Source organism: Protopterus annectens, chromosome 13.part0 (assembly GCF_019279795.1).
Source record: "Protopterus annectens isolate FY-2018-M chromosome 13.part0, PAN1.0, whole genome shotgun sequence".
Lineage (NCBI taxonomy): Eukaryota > Metazoa > Chordata > Ceratodontiformes > Protopteridae > Protopterus > Protopterus annectens.
The window spans coordinates 1,139,068,026-1,139,091,838 of record NC_056747.1 but is presented as its reverse complement, the minus strand read 5'-3'; the positions used below and the strand labels follow the sequence as shown (position 1 = coordinate 1,139,091,838).

Sequence of the window (23,813 nt, the reverse complement as noted above, 5' to 3'; positions counted from 1 at the left end):
CATGTTGACACGCAAATGGGGGAGCCCAGACATAGATCTTTTTGCCTCACCACAGAACTATCATTTGGACAAATTTTGCACAAGAACTCATCACAAAAACGCATGGAAAGTGGATGCTCTATCCTTCAGCTGGAAAAACCTATCAGTCTATGCCTTTCCCCCTCTGCCTCTGCTCTCCAAAGTTCTACTAAAAGTAAAACAGGACAAACCAAAAATGATTTTGATTGCTCCAGACTGGCCTCGCCAACACTGGTACCCACTCTTGCGCAATGTGTCACACATTCCACCGTAGCACCTGCCTCAGACACCTTATTTATTGTCTCAGCAGAACAACCAAATTCTGCACACTAAGCTCCAAACTTTGAATCTTGCAGTGTGGTTAATCACCTAAATTCACCCTTAGCATCCCTCAGCAAACCTGTGATGGATGTCATTTTGGAGGCGAGAAGGCCTAGTACCAGGAAATCTTATGCTGACAAATGGAAAAGATTCTGTGCCTGGAATCAATCTCAAGGGGCAAGCACAGCAGTGCCCAGCATTCCTCAGATTTTACAATACTTAACTGAGATGCTTTACAAGGGCCTGTCCTTTACTTCCATAAAAATCCATGCCTCAGCCATTTCAGCTCATTACAACACAGAACCTCCCCTCTTCTGTCATCCTCTGCTAAAGCAGTATCTCAGAGGGGCCAAAAACTTAAGACCACCCAGGAGAGCTCCAACCTCTGCCTAGGACCTCAATTTTGTATTGGAAAAGCTCACTCTACCTACTTTTGATCCAGCAGCTACTGCAGACTTAAAATTTCTCTCCAGGAACACAGCTTTCCTTGTAGCAGTCACTTTAGCTAGAAGGATTTCCGAATTACAGGCTCTTATGGCAGTGGAGCCTTTCATCATTTTTCATGCGGACAGGGTATCTCTCAGGATCAATTCATCCTTCATACCTAAGATGGTATCCAGTGTGGCTCTTAATCAGACCATTCATTTGCCAACTTTCTTTCCCAATCCACAGAACAAGGGGGAGCGGATTCTGCATTCATTGGATGTACACAGACAACTTAGATTTTACTTAAACAGGACAAAATCTCAAAGAAAATCTGAACAACTGCTGGTGGTATTTGCTCCAGGGGCAGAGAGAGAGAGGCTATTTCAAAGCAAACCATTTCCAAATGGATAAGCCATTGTATTCGTTTCTGCTATATGCACCATGGAAAAACTATCCCCCAGGGGATCAGATCCCATTCCACCAGGGCTGCATCTACTTCTGCAGCCTTTCTCAGAGGTGTTCCTACCAGGGACATTCTAGAAGCTGCTACCTGGAGCTCAGTTCATATGTTCACCAAACATTACCATTTTTCTCTAAATCCAGAGCTGGCTTTGCCACTGCTGTCCTGCAGGGCCTTATAGCTGGTCCTAATGCTGTATAATTCCCTCCACCCAACCATAGCTTTGGGAATCTACCCAAATGTAATGACTGCAAAAGTGAAACACGAAGAACATAGTACAGTTGTGTACACGTACCATAAATGTAGATGTTCGAGTGTATTCACTGTTGCAGTCCTGGTTACCCTCCCTCCAGCCCCCTATTTTTCTCTGGCTATATCTCTACTTTCTTTCACTATGCTTAAAAGCCCTTTTGGTGTATTTGCTTTTGGGATTGGAGGTATATTTTTGTGTATTTAATTTTATTTGCTCCCCATTTGGGGGGCACCTGACATCTGGGGCAAGAAAAACTGATGTAATGGTGTCGGCTGCATGTTTTATACCCCTGACGACCTGACATCATGGAAGAAGGGACAGCAACTGACACAGGACCCAAGACTTTGTTAATCAGGCCGACTGAGGGCAACCTGCCAGCAGATTATCCAAATGTAATGACTGTAACAGTGAATACACTCTAACATCTGCATTTATGGTAAGTGTATACAACTGTACTTTCCAGCGTCCCAAATCCTTTGGCTTGGAAAGTGGACACCGTCTTTTACTTAGAAGAGGATGTTTCTGTATACCTTTTCTCCCCTTCCTCTCCTACTGCAAGTCTTGCACAAGATCAGACAGGACTCTCCCAATGTCTTGCTAGTGACTTTCTTTGGCCCAGACAGCATTGGTTCCACCTTCCTTCTCACTTGGCCATGAGCAGTCACCACAAGTTACCTCACTGGATGAATTTTCCCACATAAGGCAAGGACTCTCTTCTCCATTCTTCAGCTAACACTGTGGGTGATAGGTTTTTAATTCCTATTAGGCACCTCTTTTTTTGAGGATGTGCTTTGGGTCTGGCAGGAGGCCAGGAAGTCCACTATCAGGAAATCGTATATGTCTAGTGGAAACGATATTCTGTCCGGTGCCTCTCTCGCAGCAGGATCCCCTATCTGTGGAGGTTCCTCTGGTTGTCTGTTACTTTTGTGATCTGCTACATGTTGTATTAACATAATATTTGGTGAAAGCTCACTTGTCAGCAATTTCTGCTTGTCTGCTTTTGACTTCTCCTCTTGCCTCTAGATTTGAGGTCAAGGAATTTGGCATTCTTCATATCAGGCCTCCCAGAAAGCCAGTTGTACCTTCCTGGGTCCTCAATTTTGTACTTCAGAAATTGACTCTGGCTCCTTTTGAGCCTGTTTCTTCAGCTTCCTTGCAACATTGTACTTTGAGGAATGTTCTTTTAGCCCTCAGTAAGAGTGTGTCTGAACGACAGGTTTTCATGGCAGTTCCTCCTTTTAGTTTTTCACAGAGACAGGGTGTCTCTTCATACTAATTTTTTTTATGCCCATGGTGGTCAATTAGTTGTCCCTTAATCAGTCTATTCATCTTTTTTCCTTTTGTCCTTCACAGTCTGCCAGTGAGAAGGTTCTTCACACCTTGTGTTTGCAGAAATAGCACAGATATTATTATTTAAAAGTTATTTGCAAATCTGAGCAGCTTTTTGTTTCCTTTCATCTCAGGTCTTTGTCTGTTGTAAGCAAATTATCTCTTCTGGATTTCTGAGGCCGTTTCTTTTTGTTATTCTTTTCATGGAAAACATCTTTCCTCTTTAGTAAAGGCTCATTCTACCAGGGCTATTTCCTCCTCTGGTGCTTTTTTCAAGGTGCTAGATACCAATTCCATCCTTAAGGCTGCTGCTTAGTCTGCTGTTCATCTTTTCACTAAGCATTGCAAGTTGAATGTTCTTTCCAGGGCTATCCTTCATGGGTTTCTGGAGGAGGACTCTGTGCTGTCCTCCGAAGCTTCCTCTTGAGCTTTTGTACTCTCCCTTAGGTTACAAATACTACAATAGTGATATGGAAGGACATAGTACAGTTGTGTAAAATCTTGCCATAACAGTAGATGTCCTTTTCACTATTGCAATATTCATTCCTTCCTTCCCTCCTGCTCCCTCTGCTCTAGCCTATTGTTTCTTGCCCTCCTGTCTGAGGGGCTGTTCATCTCTTTCTCCTGGATGCACATGTTTTTTCTTGTCCCTCGAGATATTCTTTTCCTCCTGGAGCTCTTCCAGTTCTGAGTATGTGCATCCATACGTCATCTTTATGCCCTACTGCTTGTTCAGGGAGTGTACGTGTGATTTACGGCACCTATAAGTACTAAAGGCTTTGGTGTACTGCTCAGACATTGGACTATCCTTGGCAGGATATCCTTTAGATTATGAATACTGCAACAATGAAGAGGACATCTACTGGTATGGTAAGATTTTACACAACTTTACTTTTTGAAAAGTAATGGTCCTTTTTCTTATTGTGAAAAAAAGGTCTGTAACATACCATTTAATTAACAAGAAACTGCAACTTTAAGTAAGTACATTTCTGACTTTTGTAACCAATTAACAGTACCGTTTTATTTTTTTTCCCTAGCTGAAAGAACTTTACACCCTGCTGAATGAAAACTATGTAGAAGATGATGACAATATGTTTCGATTTGATTACTCGCCAGACTTTTTGTTGTGGTTAGTGGTGCTTTTTCTTTCGCTTTTCTTTTAATCAGTATAGCTATTTTGTTAGAAAGGGAACTGAAACCTTTAATATTGCCACTTTTGCACATCCTTTGGAGAAACTTTACTGCAACATGTAAAAATGTTAATTTAACGTGTCACTTTTATTTATGTGTATCAGCAGAAGTTTGTTTTGTGTCTACCCTTGAATCCTTTGCAAAAGGGGCATGTTTCATAAGGCCGGTTAGACTTAGAAAAGCAAATCTTTCCTTGTTTTTTATTGCTGTTCATTCATAAATAGTTGCTGAAACCACATATTAACCCCCCCCCCCCTTCAACAGTGTTGCCCATAAAGGAAGGACTCGTAAAGTCTTCTCTATAGACTGCAATGATTTGGTTAACACATTGGGTGAGAATTATTTTTATTAGAATACTAGGATTTTATTTTACAAGGTATTTTGTTATCACAAAATGAAAATGCTCACAGATGAGGATTGCTTTTACCACCCTGTATCACTGTTACTACAATGATTAGTATTGGAACATTTGCCCCAGAAGGTCCATCATCTGGCCCAACATCAAAAGCTGAGCATCCTTACCCTGTAGGTTGGATAGATATCCTCCCCTTAGTGATGTCACTATTGCAGCAATAATTACTGCTGGGTCTTTTGCTACAGAAGGTTCAGCATTTGGCTGAACTTCCAAAGCTGAGCACCCTTTCCCCTTTAGGCTGAGTAGACATCTGCCCCTTAGGGATATCAATAAGTTCTCTGTATAAGATAACCTATGCTAATGCCTTTTTAGGCTTTTCTTGCTGCAGTTCATGGCGCAAAAACAATTGTATTGAGTCCACAAAATGGCATCATTCAGCCCTTTGTGTAGCTCCATCCAGGTAAGTATCCCCTTTGGGAAAATCTTTACTTTAGTGATAGTAGATGTTCTTCGTGTTTCACTGTTGCAGTCATCACACTTGGGTTATCTGCCTGCAGGTAGCCCTTAGTCGGCCCGAATACCAGAGTCTTGGGATTTCTGCATCGGATGCTGTTGCCTCTTCCATGACGTCAGGTCATCAGGGGTATAAAACATGCAGCTGACTCCATTACATCAGTCTTTCTTGCCGAGAAGGAACCCAAAGCAGAAGCAGTTCGCAAGTGCCGGTCGGCCGCTACCTGAAATTTTAGTTTTTTCGAGTTTCAGACTTGAAGTCTTCTAAAGCTAAGTACCCCGTTGGGGATTCTTTTTTTTTCTTGCTCTAACTGATGTCAGAAAAAATTAACGGTTGTCTTGCCTGTGGAAAGCAAATACCTCACAGAGATTTTCATTCATCACCTGTTTAGGCCTAAACCACGACATCCCTAACTTGTCAGTTTTGTGCCTTGTTTTAACGCCCGAACCATTCGTCGTCAGGCTATTTTTTGTAGCTAAATTCTTTTGCCCTCGTATTCCGTATTCCAAAATGGCTTCAGTAAGCCATCTGACTACTGATCTTCTGAAAAAAACAGAGACAGACCACATAGGTCAAAAACTACCAGCGATGCTTCCGTTAAGCTTGTCGCCAGTCCACGCCGGTATTCAGTGAGGCGCCTTTTCAGCCCCTGATGCCCGCTTCTACAGATTCACAGGCCTCTGCTGAGACCCATTCAGAGTCCGGTATGCTGCAAGATGCTTCTTCGAGTATGGAACCTGCGGCTGTCTCTACCTTGGATGGGTCTGGAGCCACTGTACAGGCACCGGCTTCTAAGGGTGTATTCCGACCTACTGATATTCACATTAAACCGACAACTTCATTTTCTACTAAAACTACCGGGTTTCTCAGGCCCAGAGTTCGCACTGCGCCTAGAAAACCGATGTCCAAAGAGCATGCTCATCCTCCCATGCCACAAAAACAAATGCTTAGAATGGTGAAGACTTTATTACTCTAATTAGGGGAAGCCAGCCTTCCCCTGCCAAAAGACAAAGAATTGAATTTCCTTCTGATTCTACAGACCAGGAGTCTGATGACTCTGACCCTTCTGATAACCAGGACATACCCTTATCTACCTATGAGGATTCAGATGCAGAGGAATCCATTCCCTCTGCTTCCCCTCCAGAGGATTTCTCTTTTGGTGAAACCTTGCATACCTTAAGAGAATGCCAGGACTATCCTCAGTCCAAAAAGAGACTCCGGGAACTTTTAGATTTGCCTCAGCACAGGCCTCTAGCTATACCCCCTGTCCTGGATATTGTAGACTGTCTTCTTGGAGTCCAGTCTTACTCCTGACACCTTACCACCAGCTCCTAGAAAACCTGACCGGTACTACAGAGTACCTGATTCTCACAAATTTCTCTTTAAGAATCCTACTGCGGATCCAGAGACCATTTCCCAGGGACCTAAAGGCATTAAGGCTACTACAGCCAAAAACCCTACCCCTTCAGAGACTGGGATTCTAGAGCTTTAGAGAGCTGGGGTAAGATGGTGTATACCTCTGCAACTCTTGCCAGTTTCACATGTTGAAGTACCAGCAGCATATTATGGATCTAAAACAAAAAAATGGTGTTACTTCCATATTGTGCAGAAAATAAAGATTTACAAAAGTTAATGCATTCTGCAAACCCAAGTTAGTAAACATACTTTGCAATGTGGGTTTGATGCCTTAGAAGCATCTTGCAAGGCTGCTGTCACTGGGTCTGTACTGAGAAGGCATGCTTGGCTAAAAGAACAAGTCTTGCCTGACCATGTCAAAGCAAAATTACTAGATGCTCCATTAAATCAGGAGCGTTTGTTTGGCACAAAAGCAGAAGTTCTTAAAAAGATGGAAGAAAAAGCTAAATCTATGCAAACAGTCAAAGATTTCTTACAGGTGCAGCCACCTAGATTCAGCAGGCATTGGCCTTCAAAAAACTGGTCCTTTCCAGTCCCTCTCAGGCCTTCTCAGTCCAAACCCAGGGGAAAACAGACCACCAAGACTACAGTCTCAGGGTATGCAGAGATCTAAACAATGGAGTGTTTCCACCTCAAAACCAGGGAGTGGTAAGCCACCCCCTTATGGAAAAAGTTCACAATGACTTTCCAATTATCCTTCCCAGCCATGCCCAAGTACTTGCACCCCTAGGAGGAAAACTCGCCCTTCATGCAAAAAAATTGGATGTCCATTACTCAGGACCGATGGGTTCTAAACATTGTATCCCAGGGATACTGATTTTACTTCCCATCGCTACCATCACCAAGCCGGTTTCCAGACCTTCCTCCAAACCAGTGGGCAGAGGCTCAAAAGCAAGTACTTTCCCTTCTCCATATCAGGGCTATTCAACCTGTTCCAGTAGAACAAAGGGGACAGGGGATGTTCATCGTGTTTCACTGTTCCAGTCATTACTCTTGGGTTATCCTGCTGGCAGGCCACCCTCAGTCAGCCAGAAAGCCAGAATTCCAAAGTCTAGGTCCGGCGTCAGTTGCTGTCGCCTCTTCCCTGACGTCAGTGTGACAGGGTTATAAAAGATGCAGCCGACGCCATTTTCTCCAGTCTTTCTTGCCGCACGGTACCTGAAGCAAAAGCAGTTCGCAAGTGCCGGTCGGCTGACTCCTGAGATTTTCAAATACGAATTTCAGAACCGAAGTCTTCATTAAAGCTAAGTACCCCGTTGGGGAAACTTTTTTTCTTGCTCCAGATCGATGTCAGAAAAAGTTATCGGTTGTATTTCTTGTGGGAAGCAAATACCTCATAAGGATTTTCACTGTTACTGTATTCCTTGCCTAGGCCGTGATCACAACATTGCTAGCTGTCTGTTTTGTGCTAGATTTAACCAAAGCACTATTAAGCTTCTGTTCGATTTTGCATTTCATTACTTTGGCCGAAGATTTAATTATATAATGCCGTCGGACCAGCCGACAACCGGAGTTTACAAAAAACGCAAGGACAAGGAGAAGGATAGGCACCCGATGTCCAAAACCGATGAGGCCTCTGCTAGGCCAGTCGCCGGTTCACCAGTTCTCAGTGAGGCGCTTTCGCAGCCCCTGGCACACCCGCTACCTCAGAGCCACAGGCTGCTTCCGACTCCCACGTGGAGCCGACTGGGCCTCTGGATACTCAAGGTATTGGACACTCGGAAATCATTCCCTCAGATGGGTCCAGAGCTGCTGAGCAGGCATCAGCTTCTGAGGTTGTCTTCAGACCTACACAACTATATATTAAGCCATCTTCAGTTTCAAAGACTAAAGCAGCTCTAAAGTCAAAAAAAGTACAGCATTTTCCTACTCAGACTTCCATGCCTAAAAAACAGATGCTCAAAATGGCCGAAGACCTAATTACTTTAATCAGGGGTTCTCATCCCCTCCTGAAAAGAGGCCTAGGCAAGAGACCGAGTATGATTCTTCTGATCAGGTTTCTATTTCCTTTGATTCCTCTTCTGAACAGGATTACTCCATGCTTCCCTAAGAGGATTCTGATGCCGAAGAATCCATTCCTTCAGCCTCTCCTCCTGAGGATTATTCTTTTGGGGAAACCCTGCATACCATGAGGGAGCATTTCCACTGGGAGAGCCAAGATTATTCTGAATCTAAGAAAAGGCTCAGAGACTTTCTGCTACTTCCTCAGCACAGACCTCTTGCTATTCCACCTGTTCTAGACATTGTAGATGATGTATTTTCAGAGTCCGGCCTGTCCCCTGACTCTTTACCCCCTGCACCTGCTAAGCCAAATAGAATACTACAGGGTCCAGGATTCTCATAAATTCCTATATAAAAACCCCGCTGCTGAACCAGAAACTATATCTCAGGGTCCCAAAGGGGTTAAAGCTTCCACTGCAAAAAACCCTGTCCCTCCTGATAGGGATTCTAGAGCTCTAGACAGATGGGGGAAAAAAGTCTACACTTCTGTTACCCTGGCTGTAAGGCTTTAAATTGTCAGTTTCATATGCTTAAATATCAGCAATATTACTGCTTAAACAGAAATTGGTGACAAATACTGAATGTTCAGAGAACAAGGAATTGCAGGATTTATTGCATGCAGCTGAACAAGTGGGAAAACATACTTTGCAATTTGGTTATGATTCACTGGAGGCCTCTTGCAGGGCCGCTGTTACAGGTTCTGTTATTAGAAGGCATGTTCTGTTAAAGGAACAGAATCTGCCTGATCATGTTAAAGCAAAATTATTAGATGCACCATTACAGCATAGTACTAAAGCAGAAGAGGTGTTGAAAAAAGATGGAGGATAAAGCAAAATCCATGCAGACAGTCAAGGATTTCTTACGGGTACAGCCACCCAGGTTTAGCAGGAACTGGCCTTCTGAAAATTGGTCCTTTCCAGCGTCGACAGACCACAAAGAGGCAGATACAGGCATCCCAGAGACAGATTTCAGCCCCAAGGCTCATACAGGCCTAAACAATGGGGTGCTCCTACCTCCAAAAGCGGAGAAGACAAATCACAGCCTTACAGGAAACAGTCCCAATGACTTTCCTCTACCCAGATCCAAGCACTTTTCTTTTGACAGCCCCCTTAGGGGGAAAACTATCACTTTTTTCAACAAATTGGCAAATGGTTACCCAAGACAAATGGGTCCTGAACGTAGTGTCCCAAGGCTACAGGTTCCATTTTCACACTCTACCAAGGTCAAATGGTATGCCAGACCTGCCACACAATCAATGGGCAGAGACACAAAAACAAATTACAGCCCTCATGGACATGAGGGCCATTCAGCAAGTACCACAACAAGAGCAGAGGCAAGGATTTTACTCCAGAATTTTCCTAGTACCCAGAAAGGACAAAACCTGGAGACCAATACTGGACCTGTCTATACTAAATACGTTTCTGAAGTTCCAAAATTCAAGATGTTGACTCTACAGCAGCTACTGCCCATGCTGGGCAAGAAGGCTTGGCTCGTAACTTTGGACCTAAAAGAGGCATACCTGCATGTCCTAATCAGACATTCTTGCAGAAGATACCTCAGATTCATAGCTGGCTCAATGCATTACCAATTCTCTGCACTGCCCTTTGGCTTATCTACTGCGCCCAGGGTCTTCACAAAATGCCTGTCCCCAGTAATTGCGTTTTGCAGACAAAAAGGAATTCAAATATATCCCTACTTGGACGACTGCCTAATTCAAGCAGAGAACAAAGGCACTCTTCTAAAGCATCTGGCGTTTGTAAAAAGATTACTAATTGGCCTAGGGTGCACACTAAACAAAAAGAAATCAAAACTAGTGCCCTCTCAAGAGATAATATTCCTGGGTGCAAGCTTAAATACAACTGCCCAGATGGCTTATCTCACGCCAGACAAGCAAAAGCAACTGGTTACTTATTTCAAGAAATTGGCAACAAAAACCCACTTATCTGCAAGGAAATTCCTGCAGGCCTTGGGTTTCATGGCATCCTGCATTCTACTAATTCCATATGCCAGACTGCATATGAGGAGACTACAATGGTATCTAAAAAGTGTTTGGACTCCGCATTGCCACAGCCTGGAGACACCAATTGCACTCATTCCCTGCCTACAACAGGAATTTCTATGGTGGGCAGAAGCTTGTCACCACAACAAGGGTCTGCCATTCAGTTTACCCTCAGCCAGACAGACACTGACAACGGATGCATCAGTTTATGCCTGAGGAGCCCATATGGCAGGAAAATGTATTCAGGGCACATGGCCTGCAAACCAGATGCATCTTCACATCAATCAAAAAGAGATGCTAGCTGTTCAAAATGCCCTGACAGCTTTCAAGGACCTGCTTCATCCAGGACAGTTACTGATAGACAGACAACACTACGGTCATGTGGTACATAAACAGGGAGGTACACATTCCTACCCCATCTTCAGACAAGCAATGACCTTATGGGACACAGCATTGGCTCTTCAAGTACACCTGTATGCACAATTCCTGCTAGGAAAAACAAATACTCTGGCAGACGAACTAAGCAGAAACCTCATGGATCCCCACGAATGGAAATTGGATCCACACGTCTTCAGCATGATAATAAGGAAATGGGGATGCCCAGACATAGATCTATCTGCCTCTCCTCACAACTGCCAATTGTAGAGATTCTGCACAAGGATTTATCACAAGCAAGCATGGAAAGTGGACGCCCTATCATTCAGCTGGAAAAATCTAACCGTATATGCTTTTCCCCCACTGCCTCTCCTTCCCAGGGTACTCCTAAAGGTCAGACAAGAGAAGCCAAAAATGATTCTGATTGCACCAGACTGGCCACGCCAGCACTGGTACCCAATTCTAAAGAGCTTATCTCAAGGTCCAGCATGGATTTTACCTCAAACTTTTCACTTTTGCTGACCCAACAAAACAATCGGATCCTGCACAGCCAACTCAGGACATTAAATCTGGCAGCATGGCTGATAATGTAGCCATTCTGAACACTCCTCTTCAAAAGCTGTTAGGGATGTCATCTTGGAGGCCAGGAGACCCAGTACCAGAAAAATTTTATGCAGAAAAATGGAAGCAGTTCTGTGCTTGGAACCAGGAACAAGGCATTGACACGTGTGTACCAAATATCCCTCAGATTTTACAATACCTAAATGAGATGCTGAACAAAGGCCTTTCTTTCTCATCAATTAAGATTCACGCCTCTGCCATTTCAGCCCATTATAATATGGAACCACCTATTTTTTCACATCCTTTAATAAGGCAGTACCTCAGAGGGGCCAAAAACATTAGGCCTCCAAGGAGAGCACCAATTCCGGCCTGGGACCTCAATTATGTTTTGGAAAAACTCACACTGCTGCCTTTTGAGCCAGCATCAACAGCAGATATAAAATTCTTATCCTGAAAAACAGATCTGCTCCTAGCTATAACCTCTGCAAGGCGAGTCTCGGAGTTACAGGCACTCATGGCTGTGGAACCTTTCATCTTTCATCCAGACAGGGTTTCTCTGAGAACAAACCCTACATTTATGCCTAAGGTGGTGTCCAGTGTGGCCCTCAACCAAACCATTCACTTGTCTACCTTTTATCCAAACCCACAGAACAAGCGTGAGAAAATTCTCCATTCTTTGGACATACACAGGCAGCTACGCTTCTACTTGGACAGAACTAAAGCTTTCAGAAAGACTGAGCAACTTTTAGTGTCTTGTGCTGCAGGATCACAAGGAAAGCCTATCTCAAAACAGACTATTTCAAAATGGATAGGCCACTGCATCCGTTTCTGCTATTTTCAACATGGCAAATCAGTGCTTAAGGGCATTAGGCCTCATTCCACCAGAGCAGCAGCTACTTCAGCAGCCTTCCTCAGAGGAGTACCAACCAAAGATATCTTAGAGGCTGCAACTTGGAACACAGTGCACAACTTCACAAAGCACTACCACTTACCTCTTTACTCTAAGTCCAGAGCAGGCTTTGCCACTGCAGTTCTGCAGGGCCTCATAGCCTCTCCTAATCCTATTTAGCCCAGCCACCCTACCTCAGCTTTGGGATTCTACCCAAGAGTAATGACTGCAACAATGAAACACGATGAACATGGTACAGTTGTGTACCTACCATAAATGTAGATGTTCGAGTGTATTCACTGTTGCAGTCCAGGTTACCCACCCACCATCCCCCTTGTCTTTGCTGGGACTTTTCTACACTTCTCTATCCTATGCAACCTATTTGGTGTATTTGCTTGTAGATGAAGGAAATGTTATTTTTGTGCATGCATTTTTAATTGGCATATTTTTCAGCCTACCATTTGGGGGCACCTGATTTCTGGGGCAAGAAAAACGGAAGAAAATGGCGTCTGCTGCATCTTTTGTACCCCTGGTGCACTGACGTCAGGGAACAGGCGACAGCAACCGACGCAGGACCTAGACTTTGGAATTCTGGCCGACTGAGGGTAGCCTGCCAGCAGGATAACCCAAGAGTAATGACTGCAACAGTGAAGACATTCGAACATCTACATCTATGGTAGGTAATAACTGTACTTTCTCTGCACTTCCCTGTGGCTTATCTACTGCGCCCAGAGTATTCACAAAATGCCTGGCTCCAGCCGTTGCATACTGCAGGCAGAGAAATATTCACATCTACCCATACGTGGACGGTTGCCGGATTCAGGCGGACAGTCAGGAATTGCTACTTCAGCACCTGGCATTTGTAAAATGACTTGTAATTTCACTGGGATACACCATCAACGAAACGAAATTACAACTGGTGCCCAGCCGGCAAATTGTATTCCTGGGAGCAAGCTTGAACACAACTTCCTAGATGACATTCCTCAATCCAGAAAAGCAGGTCCATTTGACAAACTGTTTCAAACTAATGGCCAACAAAACCCAGCCATCAGCAAGGAAAATACTGCAAGCCCTAGGGTTCATGGCCTCATGCATTCTGCTAATTCCATATGCAAGACTGCATATGAGGAAACTTCAATGGTAGTTAAAAAGTCTCTGGTGTCAACATTCTCAGGACCTGGAAACAGTGATTCCTAGCATACCTTGTCTAAGGGCAGAGTTTCTTTGGTGGGCAAAAGCATGCAACCACAACAAGGGACTTCCTACCACAACAAGGGACTTCCTTTTACTCAACTCCTTGCCGCCCAAACCCTGACAACACACGCATCAGACTATGCATGGGGGGCTCACATGGCAGGCAAATGTATTCAAGGCAAATGGAGCCCAGAACAAATTCCCCTGCATATCATTCAAAAGGAGATGCTAGCTGTACAGAATGCTCTGACAGTCTTCAAATATCTTATCCTTCCAGGACAGCTCCTGATAAAGACAGACAACACCACAGTTATGTGGTACATAAACAAGCAGGGCGGGACTCATTCTTACCCGCTCTACAGGTTAGCCATGGCTCTGTGGAACACAGCCTTGAGCATCCAAGTGCAACTACAAGCTCAGTTCCTGCCAGGCAAGCAAAATTCACTGGCAGATGACTTAAGCAGAAATCTACTGGACCCTCACGAGTAGAAACTGGAACCCAACTCATTCAAACTTCTAACCCAGAAATGGACCTTTTTGCCTCCCCCAAAACCACTAATTGAACAAATTTTGCACCAGGAAACCCTCACAGCAGAGCCTGGAAGGTGGATGCCCTATCCTGTATATGGAACACCTCTCAATTTATGCCTTTCTTCCTCTGCCCCTCCTCTCAAAAGTACTACTCAAGATCAAACAGGACAGGACAAGGGCAATCCTTATTGTACCAGACTGGCCACGCCAACACTGGTACCCACTCCTATGCATTCTGACAGCAGTGCCACCCTGGCACCTACATCAGACGCCTTCCCTGCTGTCTCAGCAGGAGGGACAGATTTTGCATCCACAGCTGCAAACCCTAAACCTTGCAGCTTGGCTTATCCCATGAATACATCACCAGCATCCCTCAGCAAACAGGTGTTGGACGTCATCCTTGAGGCCAGAAGGCCTAGCACTAGGAAATTCTCTGCTGAAAAGTGGAAAATATATTGTTTTTGGTGTCAGTCTCAAGGAAAGGACACAGCTGTGCCCAACTTAATTCAAATCCTTGATTACCTAGCAGAGCTGCTCTACAGAGGCCTATCCTTCTCATCCATTAAGATTCATGCATCTGCCATCTCAACTCATAATAATACTGAGCCTCCTCTCTTTTCTCACTCTCTCATCAAGCAGTTCCTGAGAGGAGCTAACAATTTAAGGCCCCCCTAGGAGAGCTCCCACCCTGGCCTGGGACCTTAACTTTGTACTGGAAAAGCTCACACTTCCCCCTTTTGAACCTGCTGCTTCAGCAGAGTTAAAATTCCTCTCTTAGAAAACAGCCTTACTTCTAGACATTACTTCAGCAAGAAGAGTGTCTGAGTTACAGGCACTAATGGCGGTGGACCCCTTCATTATTTTCCATGCTGACAGAGTTTCCCTCAGGACTAACCCTTCCTTTATGCCCAAGGAGGTATCCAGTGTGGCTTTAAACCAATCCACCCATTTGCCAGCCTTTTTCCCTAATCCTCAGAATAAAGGGGAAAGGATCTTGCACTCCTTGGGACGTGCACAGACAGCTCAGGTTCTACCTTGACAGGACTAAGCCTTTCAGAACATCTGACCAGCTACTAGTCAGCTTTGCTACAGGGGCAGAGGGCAAGGCCATTTTGAAGCAAACCATTTCCAAATGGGTAGCACACTGTATCCATTTCTGCTACAAGCACCATGGAAAAACCTACCCGTCTGGGGATCAGAACTCATTCCACTAGAGCTACAGCATTTCTCATGGGGTCCCCACCAGGGACATCCTGGAAGCTGCAACCTGGAGTTCTGTGCACACCTTCACCTACCTATTTTTTCTAAATCCAGAGCTGGATTTGCTACAGCAGTCTTACAAGGCATGCTAGCCAGCCCTAACACCTCTTCACTGCCTCCACCCTTCCTCAGCTTTGGGAATCAACCCAAGTATGATGACTGCCAACAGTGAAATGCAAAGAACAGTACAGTTGTGTACACTTACCATAAATGTAGATGTTCAAGTGTATTCACTGTTGCAGTCCTGGTTTCCCTCCCCTCCAGTCCCCTCTTTTTCTCTCTCCTTTTTTTTACCTATCCTCTTTATAGCCATCTTTTATGGCAGGGGAATTTACTTTTTACTGGAGGTGCTCCACACTATGTAATAGCTTCCTATTTTGGGGACTCCTGACATCTATGGCAAGAAAAACTGATGTAATGGTGTCGGCTGCATGTTTTATATCCCTGATGACCTGATGTCATGGAAGAGACGACCGCATCCGATGCAGAAATCCCAAGACTCTGATATTCGGGCCAACTGAGGGCTACCTACAGGCAGATAACCCAAGTGTGATGACTACAACAGTGAATACACTCGAACATCTACATTTATGGTAAGTATACACAACTGTACTTTCTTGTATTGTACTGTTTAGGAAATTGGATAGTAGTTCATGTATTGTACTGTTTAGGAAATTGGATGACTGACTGCACTGAGGTATGTCTGCTAAGGGGGAAGGCAGGTGTTCTAGTGGTAGACGTATCCCATTTCCATAGTTTTTGTGTTTTCTTCCTAGCATCTGAACACTATATTAGAAGTTGTAGTGGTTGCCAGGGCTGTACTCTCAAAATGATTAGGATAATGGAGCATTCACCACAAAACTACCTAGGAAAAGATTAAAGGCCCCCACATGAAGCATAAAGGGATGCAACTTAATGGGAAGGTTGTCAGGGACTCTGGAAATGCGTGCATTGTCCCTGGTCAGCTGAATGTAGGTCCTGGAAAGGTGCTTTTAAAGCCCCTAGACCAATCATCCTGGACTTTTGAGGCACTTGGCAGAGCCTGTTTAGAGGCATTCTTGCCCATGGATTTTAGGCATGCCCCTTTTGAGCAAAAGCCTCTTAAATGGAACTCTTACTGGATATCCTACTCCTGACATCCACTACTAAAGCTTGCTTCATGGTTTCTAAAGGGAAGGATGGTCAACCCATGGTTTTTTTTGGAGGATGTTCCCTAATCAAGAAATGGTGGACTGTGACTCCTGTCCACAGACCCAGGGAACCAAGATGGTGGCCTCACTCAGGAGGACCCAGAAGTGGAAACATAGGATGCCTGCTCTTTCTAGCTCACTAAAGTTATCTGGGCGTTGGATAACTGTTGCTTCCTTAATTCACACCCCACCAAGGTCTTTCATAGGAGTGGATCTGCTTAGCTAAACAGTTATCTGATGTTGTTAATCTTCTTCCTATTCATCACTGATGGCCCCATAGAACCGTGTCGGCCTAATACCAAGCTCGCGTACATCAAAAACTCTCGAGCTAAGCTGTTACCCACCATGCCCTTCTCTCTGTTACCTCAGATCTCATTTGCCGCATAGCCATATAGCAGCGTTTCACCGAGCGTTTTTGAACTTTTTTCTTATTTTTCACTCCTTTACCATTAATATATCTAACTAGCTCTACCAATTGGGTAATTCTTTTATCATCATTGATACGCCCTCTCCCTACCCTTGTGGTATTGTTTGATACCATCATTGGTATCTTCTTTCCCTTTCTTCTTCCTTTCTTACCTTTTTAGGCGTTTAGTAGTTGTTAACTTTTTTTGTGTGTGTATGGAAATGTCTGACAAAAAAGGGACTTCAGGGTTTAAACATTGCACCTCTTGCAGTGGTAAACTCCCTAACAGCGACTCTCACGACAACTGTGTTTATTGTCTGGGGGTTTCTCACTTCTCTGTTAAACCTCCTTGCCAGATTTGTCAAAATTTTAGTTAGCGGATGCTGAATGAAAGGAAAAATAAATTGATTCTGAAAGGCCTTCTCGTTTCTCCTTTCTCAGAGGTCCTTTCTGTGTCAGCGGTCTCAACCCCTCCAGTGAAGGACAAGAAACGTCCCCATTCTGATCCCTCTTCACTGGCTGGTGATAAGAGCAAGTCACACAAATATAAGGCCAACAAATCTTCCTCTGAGCATAGAATTGATACTTCGGCTCTGACTTTTACTGCTACTACTGTTCCGAGCTCTGCTCCAATTGCCACATTGACCAAAGCCATGGACATTACTGAATTCTCAACATCGGCGCCAACCTCGACAACGACCTCTACGGCACCGGCCCTGCCTTCCATTTCAGCTATGGCTCCAATCTTACCTTTGATGACAGCTACTGCACCGACTCTGCCCTTTACCACACCAAAAGCGGTTTCGACCCATGCAATTCCTTTGGAACCGATAACATAGACTCAGAGTGCCTCTTCAGCACAGAGTCCCTCTTCTACTCCACTGATTTCCTTTACTACCTGTCTCCAAATTAGAGACTACGGTGCCACTAGCTCAGACACCACGGACCAGATACTCCCCTTCATTGGATCCATTCCTAGGTCAGATGTACAGCCCCTTTCTGGACCGACCCGACTCCCCTTCAGGAGTGTCCACGAGGTCCACCAGGAGTCTTTCCGAATTTGATGTGGTGCACCTGTTGGATCAGCTGTTGATGGCCAGAGGAATAACAAATGTTCCTGAGACTCACCCCCCCCCCCTTTTGGGCTTTGGGTCTCTTTCTCCCTGGATACCGACATATACACCTCCTTCGGATCTGCCAGTTCTGAAGCCCATTGCTCCGTCCTTTGTGGAACGCCATTCCTCGGCGCTTACAGTGACGGTCACTGAAGCATCAAGGCCACCCCTTTGGTTTTCAGCTCCATTGGAACCGTCCCTTCCTCAGACTCATGGTTGGGAGGTTGGGGTTTTCGGTCCGGAGCACGGTTCAGAGGGTTTTATAACGTCTGGCCCGATCCTGCTTGAGGCTCCATCCTGGGAGCGGGTCCGACAGAGTGGGGTGTGACCCCAGTTCCAAGGTTGTCCTTCTCTGTTCTGGGCTCCCATTCCTCTTTGGGTGGGCCTGCTTTCCAGGTGATGGAGAGGGTGCTTGCTTTGGGAAGCCCTCCTTTGACGTCGGAACTTCACCCTGCTCCCTCTGAGCTACAGCTACCACGAGCCACTTCCCCGGGACACCGGGAGCAGAAGCCTCAGGAAACCCCAGTTCAGGGTACCCATCCCTCCGAGTCTTCCTCAGATATTCTCACTGAAGAACCTCCTCAGAAGAAGGCATGCAAAAGGAAGCACATTGACTCTCCTGAAGAGTCTTTGACAGAGGATACGGACAACGATGATGGGGAGGGGTCCCCACAGTCACCCCCTGATGATGTCTCCTTTGAAGACATCCTGGAAATATTAAAACAGAGAGGGATGACTGGAAGCCCTCTAACTCTTCCTCGGAGGAGTCCGTCTTCCTGCAGGCTTTTTGCTGCTGGCCTTCTACCTCTTGGGTGACCTCCACCTGTCAGCGGGTTAATCCAACTCGTGCAGCATGCTTGGCAGAGCCCTGACTCCATTGAGGCCATTCCCCGGAGACCAGATAAGATTCTTTCTCCCCGGAAGAGCATCCCCACTGGTCCAAAGGTTTGCCAGTTAACGCTATAGTGGTGGTGGTGGCGGCGGCGGCCACTAAAAAGGATCTAGCGGAAGAAAGTCCTACTGTTCACCCACCCAAAAGAGTCCCGGGCTGTGAACAGATTGGGGAAGCGAGTTTTTGCTTCAGCGAACTTTGCTGTCAGGTCCCTGAACTACTTGGCTCATTTCACGAGCCTCCAACGAGATTTGATTACCAAACTTTCTGGAGCCCTCGTGGGTCAAGTTTCTGACTGGGCACGGGACAGGTTTGCCTCTCAACTTGCCACCCTTGAATCTATTTCCAATTCTTCCATGAGGTTGCTCTCCCACGCAACCGAAGGAGCAGCTAGAGCTGCGGGTGCAGGCATAGTCATGAGGCGTCATGCCTGGATGCGCATCTGTGACCTAGTGGTCTCCAAGTCCTCCTTTTTGAACACCCCTATTGAATCATCTTCCTTATTTGGTTCTAAAGTGAAGGATGCACTGGCTAGGTGCGAGCAGGATGGAAAGACTTTGTCTGCCATTGGCCTACATTTTTCCAAGCCTCAACGTTCTTTTTCCAGGAACCAGAGGAGTGGGAAAATCTGGCACAAGAAATCTTAAGGTCCTTTCTGTAATGCACGTGGTGAGGATTCCCCTGGAGGCAGAGGGGGTTCCAATGATGGAAGATGCCCCTTTAGGGGCAGAGGGGGTCCCCGAAACCAAGACTCCAGGAATTCCTTCTCTGGGCTGTCTTATCAACACTCCTGAAGCCCTGCCCGATTGCTTTCCTGTGGAAGCAATCAGGGCTCGTTTCTCTCTGCACCAAACTGCCTGGCGCTCTATTTCAGATGATCGATGGGTGCAGAGAATAATCTCCAAAGGCTACTACATCCATCTATCCTCCCGTCCAAAACCTACAAAAAACCTTCACGATGTTGCACCCAATCAAGGGGAAGAAGTGGCTTTAGAGATAAAGCTGTATCAAAAAAGATTCATCCAACCGGTCCCTCCAGACCAATGCAGATCTGGGTTTTACTCAAGATTCTTTTTAGTGCCAAAAAAGACCGCTGAGACCCATTCTGGATCTCAGCCATTTAAACAAATCAGTGGTACAAACCAAATTCTGCATGGTCACTATTGAATCCATTTTCCCACTTTTAAGGGAGGATGTTTGGATGTGCTCAGTAGATCTCCAGGATGTGTATTACCACATCAAAATGGACAAACACTCCAGGAGTCTCCTTTGCTTCAGGCTAGGAGCCAATCATTACTAGTTCCGAGCCCTGCTATTCGGTCTCTCGACGGCTTCCAGAGTGTTCACGAAATGTCTAGTAGTGGTGACAGCTCATCTGAGACTTCAAAGATTCCAGGTGTTTCCATATTTAGACGATTGGCTCCTTTCCGCCCCCACCAAGCATCTTCTGACCATGGCCCTCCGTTACACACTTTCACTAGCGGAGTCCCTAGGCATCACCATACATTGGGAGAAATTCAACTTACAACGTACCCAACAGCTGGAATTTATAGGGGCAGTTTTCAATATTCAAACATGCCTGGTATCCCTTCCAGCTTACAGGCTTCAGAGATTAAGATTGCAAGTACGTGTGATACTCTGTCAAAGAAAACTGTCAGCAAGGGAAGTTCTCCAGGCTCTAGGGTCCATGGCTGCAGCCATTCCGATAGTTCTTCTAGTAAGGTTACACATGAGACTGTTACAATGGCTCCTATTGTTCCAGTGGTTGGCAAATCTTCACCCCCTAAACTCACGATCCTCATAACCTACTCTTGCCAGCAAGATCTCCTCTGCTGGATGAGGCCAGATGCAGAACTTTGGTGTTGCCCTTTTCAGACTCCCCAACCCAATGCCACTGTGACCACGGACACTTCCCTGATAGGGTGGAGGGGGCATTTTCAGGGAAAGACGGTCCAAGGCATGTGGTCGAGATTAGAGGCCAACCTGCATATCAGTGTTCTGGAGTTGAGAGATGCTGTTAGCGTTGCAGATATTACATCCTCTCCTTCCATCTGGAACGATTGCGATTCAGTCAGACAATGTGTCAGTTTGTCTGGTACATAAACAAACAAGGAGGAACCAAATACTACCCCCTGTGCCGAGATGCCATTAGAATTTAGCACCGGGCGATAGCTTCTGACTGCTTTCTTATAACAACACACATCCCGAGGAGTTCCAGTGTGATTGCAGACAGGCAGATTCATTCTCCTTCCACAAGAGTGGTCTCTCAATCCCAAAGTGACGGCAGAAATTTTCAGCCGATGGGGCCAGCCTTTCTGCGACCTTTTCACCTCCCCTTCAAACAACACATGCAGCAGCCTTTTTGCCCTCTTTCCCCCAGAGGGGGAGTCCCTGAGAGACGCTGTGACTCATGACTGGCCCACGGGTCTCCTCTACTCTTATCCACCAATTCCCTTGATACCTATATTTTTAAAGAAAGCAACTCTGTTGAGATGTAAGGTGATCCACATTGCACCATTCTGGCCTCATCAAGTGTGGTTCTCCTTCCTCCGGCCTCACCTATTACAGCCTCCATGGATCCTGGGCATTCGTCCACACTAATTTCTCACCCCCAAGGGATGACTGTCCCGAATCTGTCCACTCTGAAGCTGACAGTTTTGTTTCTCCACTTTCGTTAGTCGCCAGGCGGAAAATCCTTTCCTCACCTGTTTGCGATATCATTCTGGCCTCCCCTAAGCCATCCACCAGAAAACTTTACAGAGATAAGTGGAAAAGGTTTGCTCTTTGGTCTAAAGAACGGATGCTAGATACATTCTCAGCTCCGGTCTCTGTTATACTTCAATACCTGGATGAAGCAACAACAGAAGAAAATACTTCAATACCTGTCTGAGTTCTTTGAGAATGGAGCATCAGCTTCTGCCGTACGAGTCCATTTAGCAGCTATTTCCAACTTTCATAACTGATTAGAGAGCACTCTGCTTATCTCCACCCGCCTATGCAAGACCTTTCTTAAAGGAGTGTTTCACAGCAGACCTCCAATCAGACGTCCGTTAGAGGCATGGAATCTCTCCCTAGTACTACAGTCTCTCTCTCAACCCCCTTCTGAGCCTGCTGCAAAATGTGATCTCAAAATTTCTGTCATGGAAATCTCTATTTTTGGTAGCTGTCACTTCAGCTAGACTGACTTAGAATTACAGGCCTTATGCATCAAGAGTCCGTACTTAATATTTCATAAAGACAGAGTATTGCTACGTACTAATCCATCTTTTCTCCTCACAGTGATGTCTGATTTTTCTGTGAACCAGTCCATCAAGCTTCCAGTGTTTTTCCCCAAACTATTCCAGTAAAGGAGAATACTGTCTACATTCATTGGACGTGCATAGGCAACTATGTTTTTACTTGGACAGGACTAAATCTATCCACAAGACAGACCCAACTTCTCATTGCCTTCTCTGGTCCAAAAATGGGATATGCTCTGTCAAAAGTCACTTTATCAAAGTGGTTCAGCGATTGTATTTCTTTTTCATACTCTCATACAAATGAGCCTAAACCTCACAATATCAAAGCACATTCAACTAGAGCTATAGCAACCTCTGTAGCTTTTCACTCCAGAGCATCTGTGGACGACATTTGCGCAGCAGCCATTTGGGCTAAACTCACACTTTCATCAAACATTACAAGTTGGATATGGTCTCCAGGGGAAGAGCGGCCTTCAGCTCAATGGTGCTCAGGAATGTTCTTCCATAAAGGCCACCCAGGTTTCTCAGGTAGCTTGGGGTTCTGTCCCATCAGTGATGAATGGGAAGAAGATTAACAACATCAGATAAAGAAGTTGTTTTACCATAACGTTCCATCTGTGTTGTTAATCTTCTTCCATTCATCACATCCCACCCTCCATCCCCCACCAAAGGATCCTGGTGGATTTCGTGGGTCCTTGTGGTGTTTTCAGGGTTTTTGCACAGAAATGGCCTCTGCTTTACCTCTATATGTCTTTTGCAAATTCAATCTGATGTAACAGGGAGAAGAGCATGGTGGGTAGCAGCTTAGCTCGAGAGTTTTTGCTGTACGCGAGCTTGATATTAGGCCGACACGGTTCCAAGGGGCTCGGAACCAAAGTCATCAGTGATGAATGGAAGAAGATCAACAACACAGATGGAACATTATGGTGAGACATAACTTCTTTTTTTCATGCCTTGTAGAACTTGTAACCTAGAGCAGATTTGCGTTTAATATTTGGAGTCAGCCCTCCCCAGCGAGGGAATTTGACAGCTCATAAAGGGAGGGAGAAGAACTGACTTGTATTCCCACATGCCTCCCCCTATTAGGTGTGACACCATATTCCTATACTTGTCTGCCAGAGCAAACCTTATTTAAGGACATTTTGCAGAATGAAATAACACTTGAAATGGGAAACCAAAGAGGCATCGAACATCCATAAAAAGTGTTTTCTGTTTGCTGAGCCTGGATGTCTTGAAACCAGTAGCTATTCTTCCAGTCCTGGAAGCTGTGGAGGGTGCTTTTTAGATTCCTTCAAGGAATCTGATTCCCAACCTCACCCCTAAACAGTTCAATAGCTTTTGTGAGGTACAGGAATAGGAATCCCATACTTTTCTTTGCAAAAATCCTGTGTTGGCTCTGTCAGTGAGGTCTGAATATCCAGAGAAGGGTTCTGCACTGGATTGTGCTCCCAATACTTTTCTCAGTGATAGGGAAAGCAGACTCTTGACCTGTTTCAATTTAAGTGCTTTAGCCCAAATACATTTACATCAAATTGAGCTAATAAACTACTAACTCATTGTACAACTATTGAGAACAAATAAATAAATTGGGTCAATGAAAAAGTGTTTACAACAGATGTGTAATCATCCCATCCCTTCAGAAGCCATTTCAAAGAGATAGGCTTTAAGTGCCTTCTGGAAGACAACCAAAGGTGGACACTTACAATGTCACCAAGTTAGTAGAGTCCATGGGTAAAGAACTAGGTAGGAAAAGAGGTGGAATCCTGAAGTTTTGATATGCATCTTTGGAACCACTAACAGGCCCTGGGAAACTAAGGGCAAAACCAAAATAATAGGGCATAGTCAACTCCTTCAGATAAGTTGGACCAAAGTCAGGAA

General features: G+C 45.2%; 1 protein-coding gene across 1 annotated transcript in view; it reads left to right on the top strand.

The window, feature by feature from the left end:
* Positions 1-23,813, top strand: part of NMT1 (N-myristoyltransferase 1) — a 1,232,576-nt gene that overhangs the window by 609,141 nt on the left and 599,622 nt on the right. The window contains exon 5 of the mRNA XM_044055120.1: positions 3,845-3,936. Within this exon, the coding sequence (XP_043911055.1) occupies positions 3,845-3,936 (92 nt within the window). The remainder of the gene's footprint in view (positions 1-3,844; positions 3,937-23,813) is intronic.